The following is a 14,490-nucleotide window of genomic DNA, read 5'->3' on the forward strand; positions in this document are numbered from 1 at the left end:
CAATCAACATAACAACCATAATGATATGACACCCATACCAATTATTGGATACTTATAACACAACTCATGGTAGTATTTACATCCATATACATATGTACATATATCCACACATCACGCCAAAACATATACCAAAAACTTTCACTCAACCAGTGTATAGTGAAGGATATGTAGCCCACATATGATCTGCCATCTCCCATGTAGCTTCATCAGGCCCAAAGTGCTTCCACTGCACTTAACCTACTTGGTTTCTTAGTTCTAGAGCATGAGGATATTTCTCTGCAATATACACTAAGTTTCTGGAAGGAATTCCCCATCTGGTTCCACCTGCAATACAAACCAGTGAATCACATGATCAGTATCTTTAATATACTTCTTAAGAAATTACACATGGAAAATATCATGGACTTTTACTATCGGAGGAAGTGCAATTCGATAGGTTACTGGTCTAATCCTCTCAATAATCTTAAAAGGTCCATAAAACCGAGGTGCCATCTTGGCACACGATCCAATCTGCAAGGATCTCTTCTTGGATTTTATGCACAAGTACACTTGTTCCCCAACCTAAAAATCCTTAAAAATCATGTTCCAATCTCCAAATTTTTTCTGCCTATCCTGTGCTACCTTTGGATTCTTCTTTATTACCTGCATTTCCTGTTCCATATCTGACAACATATTCAGTCCATTCAAAACCATGTTCACTAGATCATTCCAAGTGGAGTATTACAACTCCACCCATATAGTGGGAGCATTGGTTATTTTCAATCCTCCTAACTATTCACCAAAATCATAAATAATATTTTATTGACCCTATTTAATTCAAAAACACAAGAATTCCTCTATGAATGAAACTGAAAGCTGAATAATAAATAACAAAGATGAAAAGGCAATAATTCATATGTGAACGAAACTGAATAATAAATAACTAGATGTAAAAGTAGGTTGTTAGTGTTGAAACAATGATTTTTAGGAAATAATATAATTATATTGATAGACATCTTTATTTTATAAGAGGTTTTTTAACTTTCATGGAATATGCCTAAATATTCATATTAGTATACAAATTAATGATAATAAGAATTTCATATAAATTTATAGTTTAACTCCTCTTTTTTTTTTTATAATTTGGGAAATATGTGATGTAATAGGATAAATATTGTAATCCTTATTATAAATTAATGCCATATTTACTAGCCATTTATCTTATATGATTACGCTAATAAATAGCAAAAATTATGTTCCTTTTAAATATAATATGATAAAAAAATTAAATTTGTATACACCAATTAATAAAAAAAAATACATTAAAAAAAATATATATCATGTAAATTGTACATAAATGTTATATTTCTTAAATTTATTGGACTCAAACTAATTTAACTGAAGAATAATTACAATATACTACCGTGTAAAAAGATATACAAATATTATTATATTTAATTATTTTAATGATGGATAAATATTTGATGAAATCTAACAATAATGTTTGAAATGCCTCATACATACTATTGAAAATATTTATTCAAGAGATATTATACTGCAAGGTAACAACTCCAGCAAAACCAACATTAACTATAACAATAATATGAAGTTATTATTATTTGGAAAACACAATGGGTGATTGAAGGAAAGACAACTTGATGCTGGTGTGGCTCTTGAAGCCTATGCGCTAGAGCAACCCTTTGAATTCTTCCTCCATTCTCTCCTTCCCACCCATTGTACAAACCATCATCAATATATCATATAACAATGCCAATCACCTCGACATGCTTTCAACTTCTTTGTCTCCCTCAACAACTGCTTGCATAATTAACACATTTCCCTTCGTTGCCATTGTCGCGTAGCTTCTTCTCAGCAATTTCACACACTCCTCATCTACCCAGTCATGGAAGATCCACTGCAAAGAAATATAATAGAATATTATTAGCCCTCAGCATGTAGGAATAATAATCAAATTTGTTATGCAATGGAAGACCATATATGAATTCATCACCTTCATCATGACTGCATCGACATATAGTGTGTGCTCAAACATATTTCCCCCCATATGATCCACTCCTGCAACACTCCCTCATTCCCACTTATAAGTGATCATACACTTTCTATCGTGTTATATCAAAAAATTTATTATATTAATGGTGACCAACATTACAAATCTTGGCAGTTATGGGAGGCGCAGTGGTGATGACATGGGGTAGATTGAGATTAATGCCACGAATGTGTGAATGCTCCTTCACAATAATGGACAAGGAAGATCCCATACCTCCTATAATGTCTACCAATGTGTTTATACTCTTAAACCCATCTTCATAGATCTTCACCACGAAATCCATGACAGTGCTTCTATTAGCGGCCATCGCATTGTTGAAAATTTGGTTAGCCTAGGGATTGCAGCCCAGAGATTCCCAAGGGCTAATACCATAATATTTTTTAAATGTGTAGCAGCGCTCTAAGACAAAATTGTGCAAATGTTGAAAAGCTTCCAAGTAGACATCTTTGCTATCAGGAGCAGGAAATGCCCACAATATTGTTGATTTTCACCCTGCGCCAATAACTTCGATATTCCCGTCAAACCCTGAACTAATTAATTAAAATTGATTAGTTTTAAAAATATGAGTCTCTTGAGGCTCTGCTAATGCTCCTAACAACATATTTTATCTTGGACCGTCTTCACATTCCATGAGACATTCAATTAGTTTCTCATCAACATCCTCTATTTGCAGTTCTCTTTATTGCTTTAGACTTTGCATGCAATCCATGAGACTCTCATATAGTCTCTCTTCAACATATTCTTCTACTCTAAGGGATGTTACTTATTCTGGCCCAAAATTAAAAAAATAAAAATAAAAAATAAAAAATAAAATAAAAAAATCCTTGAACTCAATTTCTCTGAGTTCTTCTTCTCTAAGTTGGGCACTCAACAAGCGCTTCATATTCCTCCATAGATTTTTTAATTTAGGTATTTTCCTCTTAAATTCCTTTTGTCTGATAGGAAATTTGAACCTCCTTCTCAAGTTCCATCTCTACCTCTGGTCTTCTCTTTCTAGCAACATTTAGACTATGTTGAGTCTCTCCCTCAACTCAACAATCCTGTTGTCAATTTCTTCTTGCCTCATTCCATTTACCTTGGTATTCTTCTCTCTTCTGTTATAGTCTCTCTTTGAACCCTTATTATGGTCATTGATAGCCATATTATTTCCTCCCTTCATGTGAACTTCTACTTTCCCACTCTGAGCTATAGACAAGCCCTTGTAACAAGTCTTCTCGATCACTTTATACTCAATTCCTTGCCTCCTTCTCCTCAACCTGGGGTATTCATATTCCTTTGGCTCCCTCTTGTGGAACCTCTTGAACACTCCTTTCTCCTCTCCAACTTTTTTACTCCTACGCATCACTTGAGAACCCTTATTGTTCTCTCCACTGGAGGACTTCCAATCTCAATTGGAACACTTCCCTACTTCTATAGCCTTTTCACTACAAGGGTTCTTTTCCATGTGCTTTTAGAACACTAAAAGTTCTATGCTATAGCGTCTATTGTTGTAGTCCACATATTCTATTGTTGTTGCCACTACATTTGTTAGCTTACTTTCCAAATACCAAAAAAAAATTCAAGACTAGTTACCTATTCATTTCTTCGATTCTCAGATCTCAATATCTCATCTATCTTCCAACTCTACTCGTTTGTTGGAAATCTCTTCCTCTGTACTCTATTCTCAGTCTTGTTCCTTCATGGTATTATTCTTGATATATGTTTCTAAGCTTGTTCTTTGTGTTATCTTGGGTTTAATTTTATTTCTCAGTTGTCCCTACATCTCCTACAGGAAAACTCTTAAGTTCCTTCATCTTCAAACTTCCTTGTTTGCACCTTTGGGTTCTCAATTTTATTTAGATTTTTATATGCATTGTCATTTCCTCCACGAACATCCCTCGTCCCTGTGGCTTTGATTGAGCAATCCTTCCATCTTATTGACTCCACAAATTTGCAATTCCTACTTTATTTTCTTTTTCCATAAAGAAACCTTCTCAAATACCACTTTCGCATAGCTTGACTGCCATGTTAGGCCCTTTGTTTCATCTTCCTCTTTCTCTTTGACTGTCATGTGTTGTAATGGCCTTCAACCTTGCTTCGATGAGGAAGGAATCCTTCTTTCCTTTGTTGAGAACAGAAGCCAAATTACTGAAATGAATCCCCAAAATAACCTCCCCCAATGCAATGCAATTTTTTTTTTTGCGCACAAATCTTTGGTGTTAGAACTCCTGGCTCCCACATGAGGTCAGGTTCATGGATGTAACTTGTTCTTCTCTTCCCTTATCCACTATTGACCCAATAATTTTTAGGCCGAACCAGGTCGACTACGGTCGACCGACTAACCAACTCCACACTTTTCATAGCGAGACCCACACTTGGTCGAGGTCGAGTGATGTTCTTCCTTCCAATGAACATCATAGGCTTGATTGGCTAACTACTTTGCCCAAAAATATTTCTCAACCTCCATATTAATGGGGTCCACTCTATGTGGGGATTGATGCATAACTTTCCCTAAATACATATATTGAGTTATTTTTGTTATTAGTATTTTCTAAGATGTTACATCTCAATTTATATTAAACATTAAAGGAAATTACAAATCTCATTCATACCTTGAATTAGAAATAACCTATTTATGGAATAAGAACTCCCTCACTCTTTCTCTATATATTTGATGTTAAAATATTTTACTAACATACATATTGAAATATTTGATTTATATTCCACATTAAACTTTAATTAATTTTTTTTTTATTTTTTTTTTCTCTTGTTATAAAATTTGAATATGGACATGAAATATTTTATCTATGAACGAGACTTAAATAGTTTTTTGGTGTTAATATATTTTTGTCTTAAATATTACACATGAAAAAGGAAATACACATCAAAATATATTAATAATGTTATTTTTACAGGATAAGTAATTTTTATTTTTATTTTACTTTTAGGTTTATATCTCTCTATAAAGGTGATGTAAAATTAAGGTGGAAATTGAAGTAATTTGTTGAGGGCCGACATTGATTTTTTTATTACTATTTTTAATTTGTTAATGTAACTACAACATTTCCTTCATACTGATTTGTAGAGGGCCTATCGGAAAAATAATCAATCAAATTGACTAAAGACAAATTTCAATACTTTATGTCCCAAGGGACAACATAATTGGTGATCGAAGTAATGTAAAATCTATTAAAAATGAGAGATCCAGAGTTAGGTGCCAAGAGGTTTACTAGTAGTTATGTGTGAAGAGTTGCTAAGTTCCTCTGGAATTAAAAAAAAACAACAACAATAACAACATTATTTTATCTTTTAAATTATGTTGTTGTTGTTTTTGTCTCTTTTTTTTTTTTTAAATTCATTAAAAGATCATTTTGAAAAAACTACACTTATATAAATTTGATTTTATATAATGGGAAAAAATAATTATAAATTAAAATATTGTTATATATAAATATATATATATATATATATATATATATATATATATATATATAAAATTAATTAATCAAATTAAAAAAACCATATTATATTTATTTTTATGTTTTTTCTAAGTAAAGACTAAATCTATTAAGAGAAGAGGAAAATAAAGTTACAAAGAGGCAGAGGCCTCAGACATGAGCATATGAATGCTTTCAGGAGAACTGGGCCATCCCAAACTTGGGAAAAGACCATTACAGTGATGCTTAAACCAGCCATAGAAGCCTGACATAGATTGGTAAGCCATGGAGCAGAAGTAGGATAAACTCTTTGAAACATTACAAAAACCAAGCCTATAGTTAGCAAAACTATACAGATCAGCCGGGAGATCATGAGATATTGAGCCAAAAAGACTTAAAACCAGATTGTCGAACCACCTGAGCAGAACCAGAATCTTAAACTTCCGAGTCACAAAGACATGGAACCAGTTTGCCTGACCGTCGATACAAAGCCTGAGCATCCAAAAAACAGAAGAGACTGAACCTTACCCACGACCAAAAGGAGAATGCTGAGCAGATAGGAAGGAGACCAAGTGGCATCACATAGGGATGTCCTGGTCCAGCGGCTCCTCGATGACAGGGCATGCATTGTCATGCCAGAAAACACCATCACGTTCCACATCTCCCACTCCGCTGCCATCTGGAGGAACCGACTCAGTATGGGTGCCACTGGAGCTGGCAGCGAAAGCCATCGAAACATTGACTGTATGAGGGTTGCCACCTGGTGGCTGCAAAGCGCTAGGATTAACCTCCTTCCCGAATGAAACGCCACGCCCCTCCACCTTACCTTCATCTGCAGAAGTCTGTCCAGAACCAAGGCTAGTCGCACCTCTGAGAGCGCCCTGAGTATGCTCTGCTACATTACTCTCCGGAGGCCGAACCAGAGCTTCTTCCTCGGCGAAAATTATGGTAATATTAGCAGTAATAATGGGCTTATTTAAGCTACTCTGAAATTTGAAGTGGGTAGATTGAAAAGCATTATGCGGGAAGGGATTTCTAGCAGGGCTGGACGGGGGAGAAGGCGATGGGGATGAAGGCGAAGAGACATGGGGCAAAGGCTGATCCATAGAATGAGCTGATCGAGGCCGCGCATGACCACCCCTATTTCCGCCATGACGGCTTCTCATTCTATGCCTGACCATGGTTAGGCGACAAGGGGAGAGCACAGAAGCGCAAAAACTTCTAGGAGAATGTCGGGGGCTGAACTGCACAACAGGAATCTGAGGAATGCTCAGAGAGCAAGACAAAGAGTGGGAGCCAGACCTCCCAGAACCAGAATGAAGAATAGCCAGGAATTAGCACTGAACCTCTGAGAACGAAATCCTGCAGGGGAATCTAGTAGGAGGCAAGCAGCGAATATGAGACGGGTCACAGGCAATGGAATTGAAAGCCGAAAACTCCATGATAAAGCCAGCTCCTACGTTGTCTCGGCGGATGTGAGCATTAATATCAACCTGCAGACTGATCGGCTCGCACCTGAGGTGAACCATCATGCGCCAGGTGAGGTCTTGGAGATTAGCGCTGGCCAGCAGCTGGCATGGCCGAGCGTCGACGCTCATTAATATCTCCATTAATGAACTCTGAAATCACCCGCATCCGGGTGCTCTTCTTCTCCCTGATACATGTCATTCTTCACCAGATTATTGAAGTCCATGAGTTGAGATTCAGAGACTATTCTGGATATTGGGCCTGAGTGAAGTTCCATCTCGCTTTTGACCCCAATGTTAGCTAGTAAATCAGCCACTTTATTTCCGTTCCTTCGAATGTGCTTGAAGGTAATTGCCCTATGAGAAGAGAGCCAGATTTCAATGAGCTCGAGCCATTTCGCCATTCTCCAGCTACTGCTAACTTTCCCTGAGGGGGTGCCTTGCATAATTTTGGTGATCATATTTATGATGAGCTGAGAGTCGCCTTCTATGATAAGCAGAAAGAATCCATTATTTTGAGCTAGAATAAGTCCCTGCCAGAGACCTTCCAGTTCCGCCGAATTATTGGTGTCCCAGCCTCTTGAACCTAAAAAGGTAAGAAGAGGAAGGCCTCTATGGTCTCTGAAAATTCCTTCGAAGCCCGCATCACCTGGGTTGCCTTTCGAGGCGCCATCAAAGTTCAGCTGATACATATTCATGGGAGGAGGGATCCATTTTTCAGGAGAACGACTAGATGAATGTGATGGTTCTTTGGAGCTGGGTTCCTGATTCCATTGAAGGTTCCAATTGTCCCAAATATTTTGTTCCTGGGGGGTAGAGGGAAAGTCCTCCTGAGACCAGTCATGGAGAAGTAATGTTTCCTTGATATTTTGGCATATAGTTTTCCAAAGATTCTCCAGGGGCACTGATAGATCCTTGAAGATCCTCCGATTTCTCTCCTTCCAAATGGTCCACATGAGGAAGCCCAGAATGAGTTTCCATAGTGAGTTCAAGATCTTGCTTTGATACGGATTTCTATCCCAGTTGCTGATAGTGGCTTTGATGTCCCCCTGTATTCTACCTTCCTTCTGACACCGAAAACTGACTTTTTCCCAGAGCCTGCGCGCAGTAGGACATGAGTGCATAAGGTGCTTTATGGATTCCTCTTCTTGTCTGCAGATCGGGCACATGGAGGGCCCATGATAGTTCCTTTTCCTGAGATTGTCCCATGTTAGGATTTTGTTTTGACATAAGAGCCAAAGAAAGGTGGAAATTTTTGGCCAATTGTTAGTGTCCCAGACTTTGCTCCAGATTGGGTTTTTGACCATGTGCTCCTTAATTATTAAATTGTAAGCTTCTCTGGTGGAAAAGGTGCCTTTTTCTTCATAACCCCATCTAAGTATGTCCTTGTCATCTGAGTACTGTATTTTGCTTTTCATTAATTCTGTGGCAAGAGATTGTTGGGCTTGTTCTGATCCATGCCATAAGATTTGATCCGCCTGAATCCATTGTCTGTGACCTTGTAATGGAGAGGGAAGCCTTGATTTTGTCATAGGCCTGAATATCCTGCTCCAGGATTTGCATATGAGAGATCAAGTCCTTTATCTTGGGTTGCTGCTACCAAGAGTCGTCCCAAAACCTTGTTGTGTTGCCATCCTTAACTTCCCAAAAACTGTGCTACTAGATTACGCTTCTATGTTGCTTGGCTGAGTTCCAGATTAGGGATCCCATGCTGACTTCTGACATTCTGATTAGCTCTTCTGTTGGGTGATTGTTAGCATATTTTGCTGTCCAAAGAGTAGCCCATGGGGTGAATGGTACAGACAGCCATTTCCACCATATTCGAGCCCCCATGACCACGTTGCTGTGATAGGGATCCCTAAGGCCAGTTCCTCCTGCGCATTTTGGAAGGCAAACGGTGTCCCATTTGACAAGGGCCCATTTTCGGCCTTGACCAGAATTGCCCCATAAGAAAGATCGCTGAATATGCTTGATTTCTTTAAGAACCCATTTGGGAGCCGCGAGGATTGAGAAGAGATAAAGCGGCATGGACTGAAGAACAACTTTTATAAGAACTAACCTACTTGCCATATTGAGGGTCCTGTGAGTCCATGAGGAGAGGCGGGCTTCCAGCTTTTCTAAAAGGATCTTCCAGGAAGAATGCTTCAAGGTTGAGGCAATCATGGGTGCTCCTAAGTAAGTGGAAGGGAGGACAGCAATGGAGAAACCAAGAATGCGGGCAATGGCTGCTTGGGTTACAACAGGAGTGTGAAAAAAGAAGATTTGGGATTTGACTTTATTGATATTGGCACCTGAGGCATCCGAGAAATCTGATAATATCAATTTGAGCTAACGAGCTTCCTAGACAGAGGGATGACCAAAAAGCATATTGTCATCAACAAATTGCTAGTGGGTAAAAGCGGAGGAGTTATGAAAAGACAAACCTCTTAGGAGCTGTGACTGCTGAGCTTTTTTAATACTACGGCCCAAACCTTCTGCCATAATAACAAAAAGGAAGGGAGAAAGAGGGTCTCCCTGTCTGATGCCCCGAGAAGGATGAAAGGGGGAGGAGGGAATGCCATTGATCAGAATCGAAAAGAAGGATGAAGTGATTAGGCTCATGACCCATCTAACCCAAGGAGGAGCAAAGCCAAAAGCAATAAGAACTTCTCTAATGTACTGCCAGCTCAAACTATCAAATGCCTTAGAAAGATCTATTTTAAGTAGCATACCTGACTTTTTGGAATGCTTCAAAGAATGAATAATTTCATGAGTCAAGATGATTCCGTCCGTGATCTGCCTGCCTTCAACATACCCAGATTGCTCCGGAGAGATAATTAGAGGGAGCAGTAATTTGAGTCTGGATGCTATAATTTTGGAGACAATCTTGTAAATTATGTTGCACAGGGCAATAGGCCTGAACTTGTCCAGGGTGCTGGGTTGAGCTTCCTTGGGAATAAGGGCTATAAATGTAGCATTCATTCCTGGAAGCATCCATCGCATGTTTCTTGATTCCTCAACCACCTGCCAAACCTCCATTTTGATCAGATCCCAGAAAGAGTGGAAGAAATTAGAGGTGAACCTGTCCGGCCCAGGTGCTTTCCCAGCTTTCAATTGACGAGCTGCCGCTTCCACCTCCTGTAAGTCTACAGGCCTAAGAAGGAGTTGGTTATGCTCCTCGGTAATAAGTTTAGGAATGTTCCTTGTAATTTTTCCTATGGCCTGCATCCTGTCTGTGTGGGGCTCCTTATGCGCTTGCTTGAAATAGTTTAGAAGTTCGTTTTCAATTTCTTCATGTGATTCCACTTTTATGCCCTGCGCATTCTGAAGATGGGAGATGTTGTTGTTCATTCTGCGCTGGATTGTGGTTTTGTGAAATTTTTTTGTATTTTTCTCTCCATCTTTAAGCCATCTGATCCTTGATTTTTGCCTCCATAACATTTCTTCCTGTTTTTCCCTCTCTGAGATTTGCGATTCCAGAAGTTTTTCCTGTACTTCCAAGTCTTTTGAACGGCCTTCGAGTATAATTTTTTGCTGCAGTTGTTTCATATCCTTATCAAGGTTACTCTGAGCCATAAATATATTGCCAAAAGAGTTATGATTCCACTGTTTGATTTTTCCCTTGAGATGCTTAAGCTTTTGTTGAAATTGAAGCATTTTTGTACCATTAGGACGAGAGAAATTGTTCCATTCTGTTTTTATCACGTTAATGAACTCCGGATGAGACATCCAGAAAGCCTCAAAGCGAAAAGGTATGCGTGTTGTTTTACCAGGAAGAGACCACTGAGGGGAGATTGGCCAGTGATCAGATCTAGAGATCGGCAAGATGGAAGCTGCAAAGTCGCCTCCAATGTGAATCGCGTTGTCTGATAGTAAGAATCTGTCTAGACGAGAGGCTATCTGATGCACCCCTGCTCTTTTGTTGTTCCAGGTAAAGAGTCCATTATTGAAGGGAAGGTCTATGAGCCAATTGTTCTAAATGAATTCTTTTAGATTGTTCCTTTCCTTATTGCTACTGATTCTGCCTCCCCTTTTCTCCTCCAGGTTGGTGATCATATTGAAGTCACCCCCGGCGATCCATAGAGGGTGCATCCTATCAGAGTTGATTGCTGAGAGGGTGTTCAAGATTTCTATTTTGTGCATGGCATCCTGGGGAAAATACACATTGGTTAGATGCCCGTGTATATTGGTCCTTGAGATGTGAAAAATTGCTTGAATGAAATTCTTAGCAGCATGAAAGTTATTGAGCTTAATGGTACGAGCATCCCATATAATTGCTAAGCCTCCAGACACTCCATCAGCATCTACTACGACAGAGAGACTTCCTGGCCATGCTTTTGTTGCAATTCTTTCCAGAGCTAATGAATTACATTTAGTTTCTTGCAAGAATATGATTTGTGGTTTTTCTTGCATTATCAAGTTTTTGAGAAGTCTTCCTTTCCCTGGGCCATTGAGGCCTCTAATATTCCATGATATTAACTTCATTGGGAGATATTGTGGAGGGAGTTGTAGTACTTTGTTAGCTTAGAGTACCTGCCTGACTCTATTAGCATTTCTCCTATTTGGATTGTTCGCTGGAGGTCTGTTTTCCTTCCTCGCTTTTTGTTATCTTTGGTAATGAGTTTCCCATCCCAAACACCTCTCGTTTGAATGCTGAGATATTTTTGCCTTTGTGCCCTTGAGAGGATCACCTCCAAGTTTTCTAGTTGTCTAACTGGAATTTTGTCGTAGTTTTTTGTTTTGCATGCCTGCTCTAGTCCTAAAATGTCCAGTTCCCCAATGTCTATACTTTCTTGTTCCTCTTCCATTTGCTGAGACTCATTCAATTCTTCAGTGGATTTTGTAGGTATTTTGGAATCAGAGTGTAGGTTGTCCATCTCCATTCCTTGACTATTCCATGCTGGGAGGTTGCGCTTAGTTGGAGATAAAGGATTTGTGGGCACAGAATCTTCTTGAGGGGATTTGGTGCTTGTATGAGCAGAAAACTTATCCTTTGGCGCTTCCTTCTCTATGGATACAGGATTTTCAGAGCTATTATCCTTTTGACAGGATAAAGCTTCAAAGCTGTTAGATGTGGAAGGCTGGGAGGAGTTAGCTTGAGGCATCTTAGGATTAGGAGCGGATTTCTTGTGGCTTTTTCTACGGTTGGTCACTTTGGTAAAGCCATCAGACTCAGGTTTCTCTGGAGCAGAAGGGGTTGAGGGTTTTTGAGTCAGGGGATAGTCCCTATATAAGTGGCCCAAGGCATGACATCTTCTGCATCTAAACGGCACATGCTCATAATCAATCAACTGAACCCATTCAACATCATCATGGTATATACTTACCGCATCCGGAAGAGCCTTGTTAAGGTGCATGTATACACAGATTCGTGCAAAAGAGGTGTATCTTTGGAGTTTTGTTTCCTCTGCAACTTTGATAAACTCACCCAGAACATTTCCTATTGCTTGTAAGGAGGCTTCTTCCCAATATTCCACAGGCAGGGAGTACAATCTTATCCAAACTGGAGCCCAGCTGAGGTCCTCTTTATCAGGGTTGAAGCGCTCTACCCAGCTTCTGAGATACAGTCCAGCAGCATTGAAGAAATACGGCCCTCCATCTAGAACCTTGTTCCGATCCTCGAGACAGTTAAAAATGGCTGTAAAGAACCCTTTGGGTCCCAACTGCAGAGTGATGTGTCCTTTAGGATGCCATTTAGCTACTATCCATCCGTGCAGAGCTTTTTCAGTTGGCCAAAGTCCTATAAATTTGCCTATCAAGGCATGGTCTCTCATAAATTGTATCTGAGCATTGATTCGATGACTTGGAAGTTCTACCTTCGGGCGTTCTGTTGCAACTAGTTTGCAGGTGGTCGAGGTTACTTTGGGGCGACTATTTTCCTCCTTTTTCGCCTGAGAGTTCATATCCGTGCTATCCTCTTATTGATTCTCTTGCTTGTCATTTTCTTTGCTCTTCTGCCGCTCTGCATCTTCATTTGGGGGAGGCCCCGCGCCCTCCCCCTGAGGGGGATTCATGAAGACCGTGACTGCACTTTCATTATCTAAAGGACGTGTAGCTGACAGTGTTTGCAGGTATGCAGAGGTTCGAAGCAGTCTGTCATTGCTGTAGTTACAGAAGCCCTCCCCATGAAGGCCTTATATTTATTTTAACTTATTGTTATAATTTTAATAAAATATAAATTATAATTACACTGAAGGTGTCCCATTTTGAAATTGGTTAGGGCTAGGCATTGTCTACCTTTTTCATCTACATTTTTACATTCTTTTCGTTTCTTGTTTTGACATCTGTTTTGTGTGATGTTGCTGTAGTGGCAATTAATGTGACTTAAGTAAGTAAATATCAGAACCTCCACCTCCATTGCCTTCCCCTCCTTTTGCACTGTTAGGTCCCTATACTACTAGTGTAACCCCTTATTGTTATTAGTGTAGCCCCCTTATTGTATTATTGTGCCCATATAGTCCCCATGTTGTTATTATTATGCCACATAGAAGCCCACTATTGTTATTGTTGTTTCTCTACAATATTATTGTTATGTAAGATCTGATTGTATTGGGACTACTTAGACTCCCATATATAGAAAGGAGGCCTTGTCATTTGTATCATCCAAGAATTGTTCATTTGTGTAATGTAAATTAGCTTTCCCCCTCGAAGAGGCTGATTTGAAGTCATCGATCTATCTTTTCTATCTTTTTGTGAGCTGGTTTCATAACATTTAGTATCAAAGGTTTGGATTCTAGGGTTTTGCTGCTCCAAACAAGCCATTGTGGAATTTTCAATATAACTATTTCTCTACAAAGTTTTAGAAACTACAAAAAAAACCCATTTGATCTGAAATCATTCGGAACCTCACGTCCGAATTTCAGATCTTGTCTCACTATATTTTCGAAGATATGATCTGAGGAAGTTAGGGTCTTTTCAAAATCCAGAATTACATCACAAACTGGCCATCGTGGCATGTTCGCCATAAAAAACATTTCTACGAAGGTTCGGACTCTGAAATTAAAACCCATTTGATCCAAAATCATAATGAATCTCGGACACTAATTTCAAATCTTGTTTCTCTATATTTTCAGAGATATGGTCCAAGACATTTATGATTTTTTCAAGCTCCCGAATTACATACCAAACAGGTGACCTAGGGAAAATCGTCATAACATTCTCTCTTAGCATTAACTTAAAATTTCTTAAAACATTACAGAAATAGGACGGACTGTAATCTTCTTTTTATTGGATTCAAGTCTTAAGGTTGAAACAATGACATATGGAACTTCGTACAAATTCACTCTACTGGACCAGTCTATATTCCGGTCATCGTGGGATATTTAGCATAAATCTTCCTTGGAGAATCCAATCTTGATCAGACTTGCAGGGTTGGAAATAGGACTCAAATGGCTGTTGCAAGACACAATTTCAGACCTTGGAGATACGAAATTACAGAGATGCAATAGATTCAATAACGAGCTCCTACAAAGTGAAAAAAGGTGTGTAGTTTTTCTTTAAGTTTTGCATAAGTTTGGTTGAAAAAATAGTTTGAAGGAATTCAAAGGGTGTGGAAGCTAAGATGGATGGTCTAGAAGAAAAA

General features: G+C 39.0%; 2 protein-coding genes across 2 annotated transcripts; both read right to left on the reverse strand.

The window, feature by feature from the left end:
* Positions 1 to 232: 232 nt before the first annotated feature.
* Positions 233 to 2,354, reverse strand: LOC149248078 (anthranilate N-methyltransferase-like). Its single transcript, XM_089447459.1, has 5 exons — positions 2,261 to 2,354; positions 1,991 to 2,055; positions 1,758 to 1,894; positions 643 to 662; positions 233 to 324 (listed from the first exon to the last, which is right to left on the reverse strand). The coding sequence occupies exons 1-5, from the start codon at positions 2,352 to 2,354 to the stop codon at positions 233 to 235; spliced, it is 408 nt and encodes a 135-aa protein (XP_089303585.1).
* Positions 2,355 to 7,072: 4,718 nt separating this feature from the next.
* LOC149248079 (uncharacterized) lies at positions 7,073 to 10,259 on the reverse strand. The gene is made up of 4 exons (XM_089447468.1): positions 9,641 to 10,259; positions 8,598 to 9,220; positions 8,331 to 8,474; positions 7,073 to 7,693 (listed from the first exon to the last, which is right to left on the reverse strand). The coding sequence occupies exons 1-4, from the start codon at positions 10,257 to 10,259 to the stop codon at positions 7,073 to 7,075; spliced, it is 2,007 nt and encodes a 668-aa protein (XP_089303594.1).
* Between the last annotated feature and the right edge of the window lie 4,231 nt (positions 10,260 to 14,490).

This window comes from Pinus tabuliformis, chromosome 7 (assembly GCF_031772625.1).
Source record: "Pinus tabuliformis cultivar Carrire ecotype Pingquan chromosome 7, CPIR1, whole genome shotgun sequence".
In the NCBI taxonomy this organism is placed as follows: Eukaryota; Viridiplantae; Streptophyta; class Pinopsida; order Pinales; family Pinaceae; genus Pinus; species Pinus tabuliformis.

Excerpts from the sequence above, each read along its gene's own strand:
- LOC149248079 (XM_089447468.1), bottom strand. The coding sequence starts at position 10,259 with ATGAACAACAACATCTCCCATCTTCAGAATGCGCAGGGCATAAAAGTG. Across the intron at positions 9,221-9,640 it reads GAAGCATTCCAAAAAGTCAG|GTGCCAATATCAATAAAGTC; the intron begins GTATGCTACTTA and ends CGGATGCCTCAG. Across the intron at positions 7,694-8,330 it reads TTAATGAAAAGCAAAATACA|GAACCCAGCTCCAAAGAACC; the intron begins GTACTCAGATGA and ends CAATGGAATCAG.
- LOC149248078 (XM_089447459.1), bottom strand. The coding sequence starts at position 2,354 with ATGGCCGCTAATAGAAGCACTGTCATGGATTTCGTGGTGAAGATCTAT. Across the intron at positions 663-1,757 it reads GAAGTTGAAAGCATGTCGAG|ATATGGAACAGGAAATGCAG; the intron begins GTGATTGGCATT and ends ATATGTTGTCAG. Across the intron at positions 325-642 it reads ATATGGAACAGGAAATGCAG|GTGGAACCAGATGGGGAATT; the intron begins GTAATAAAGAAG and ends TTTGTATTGCAG.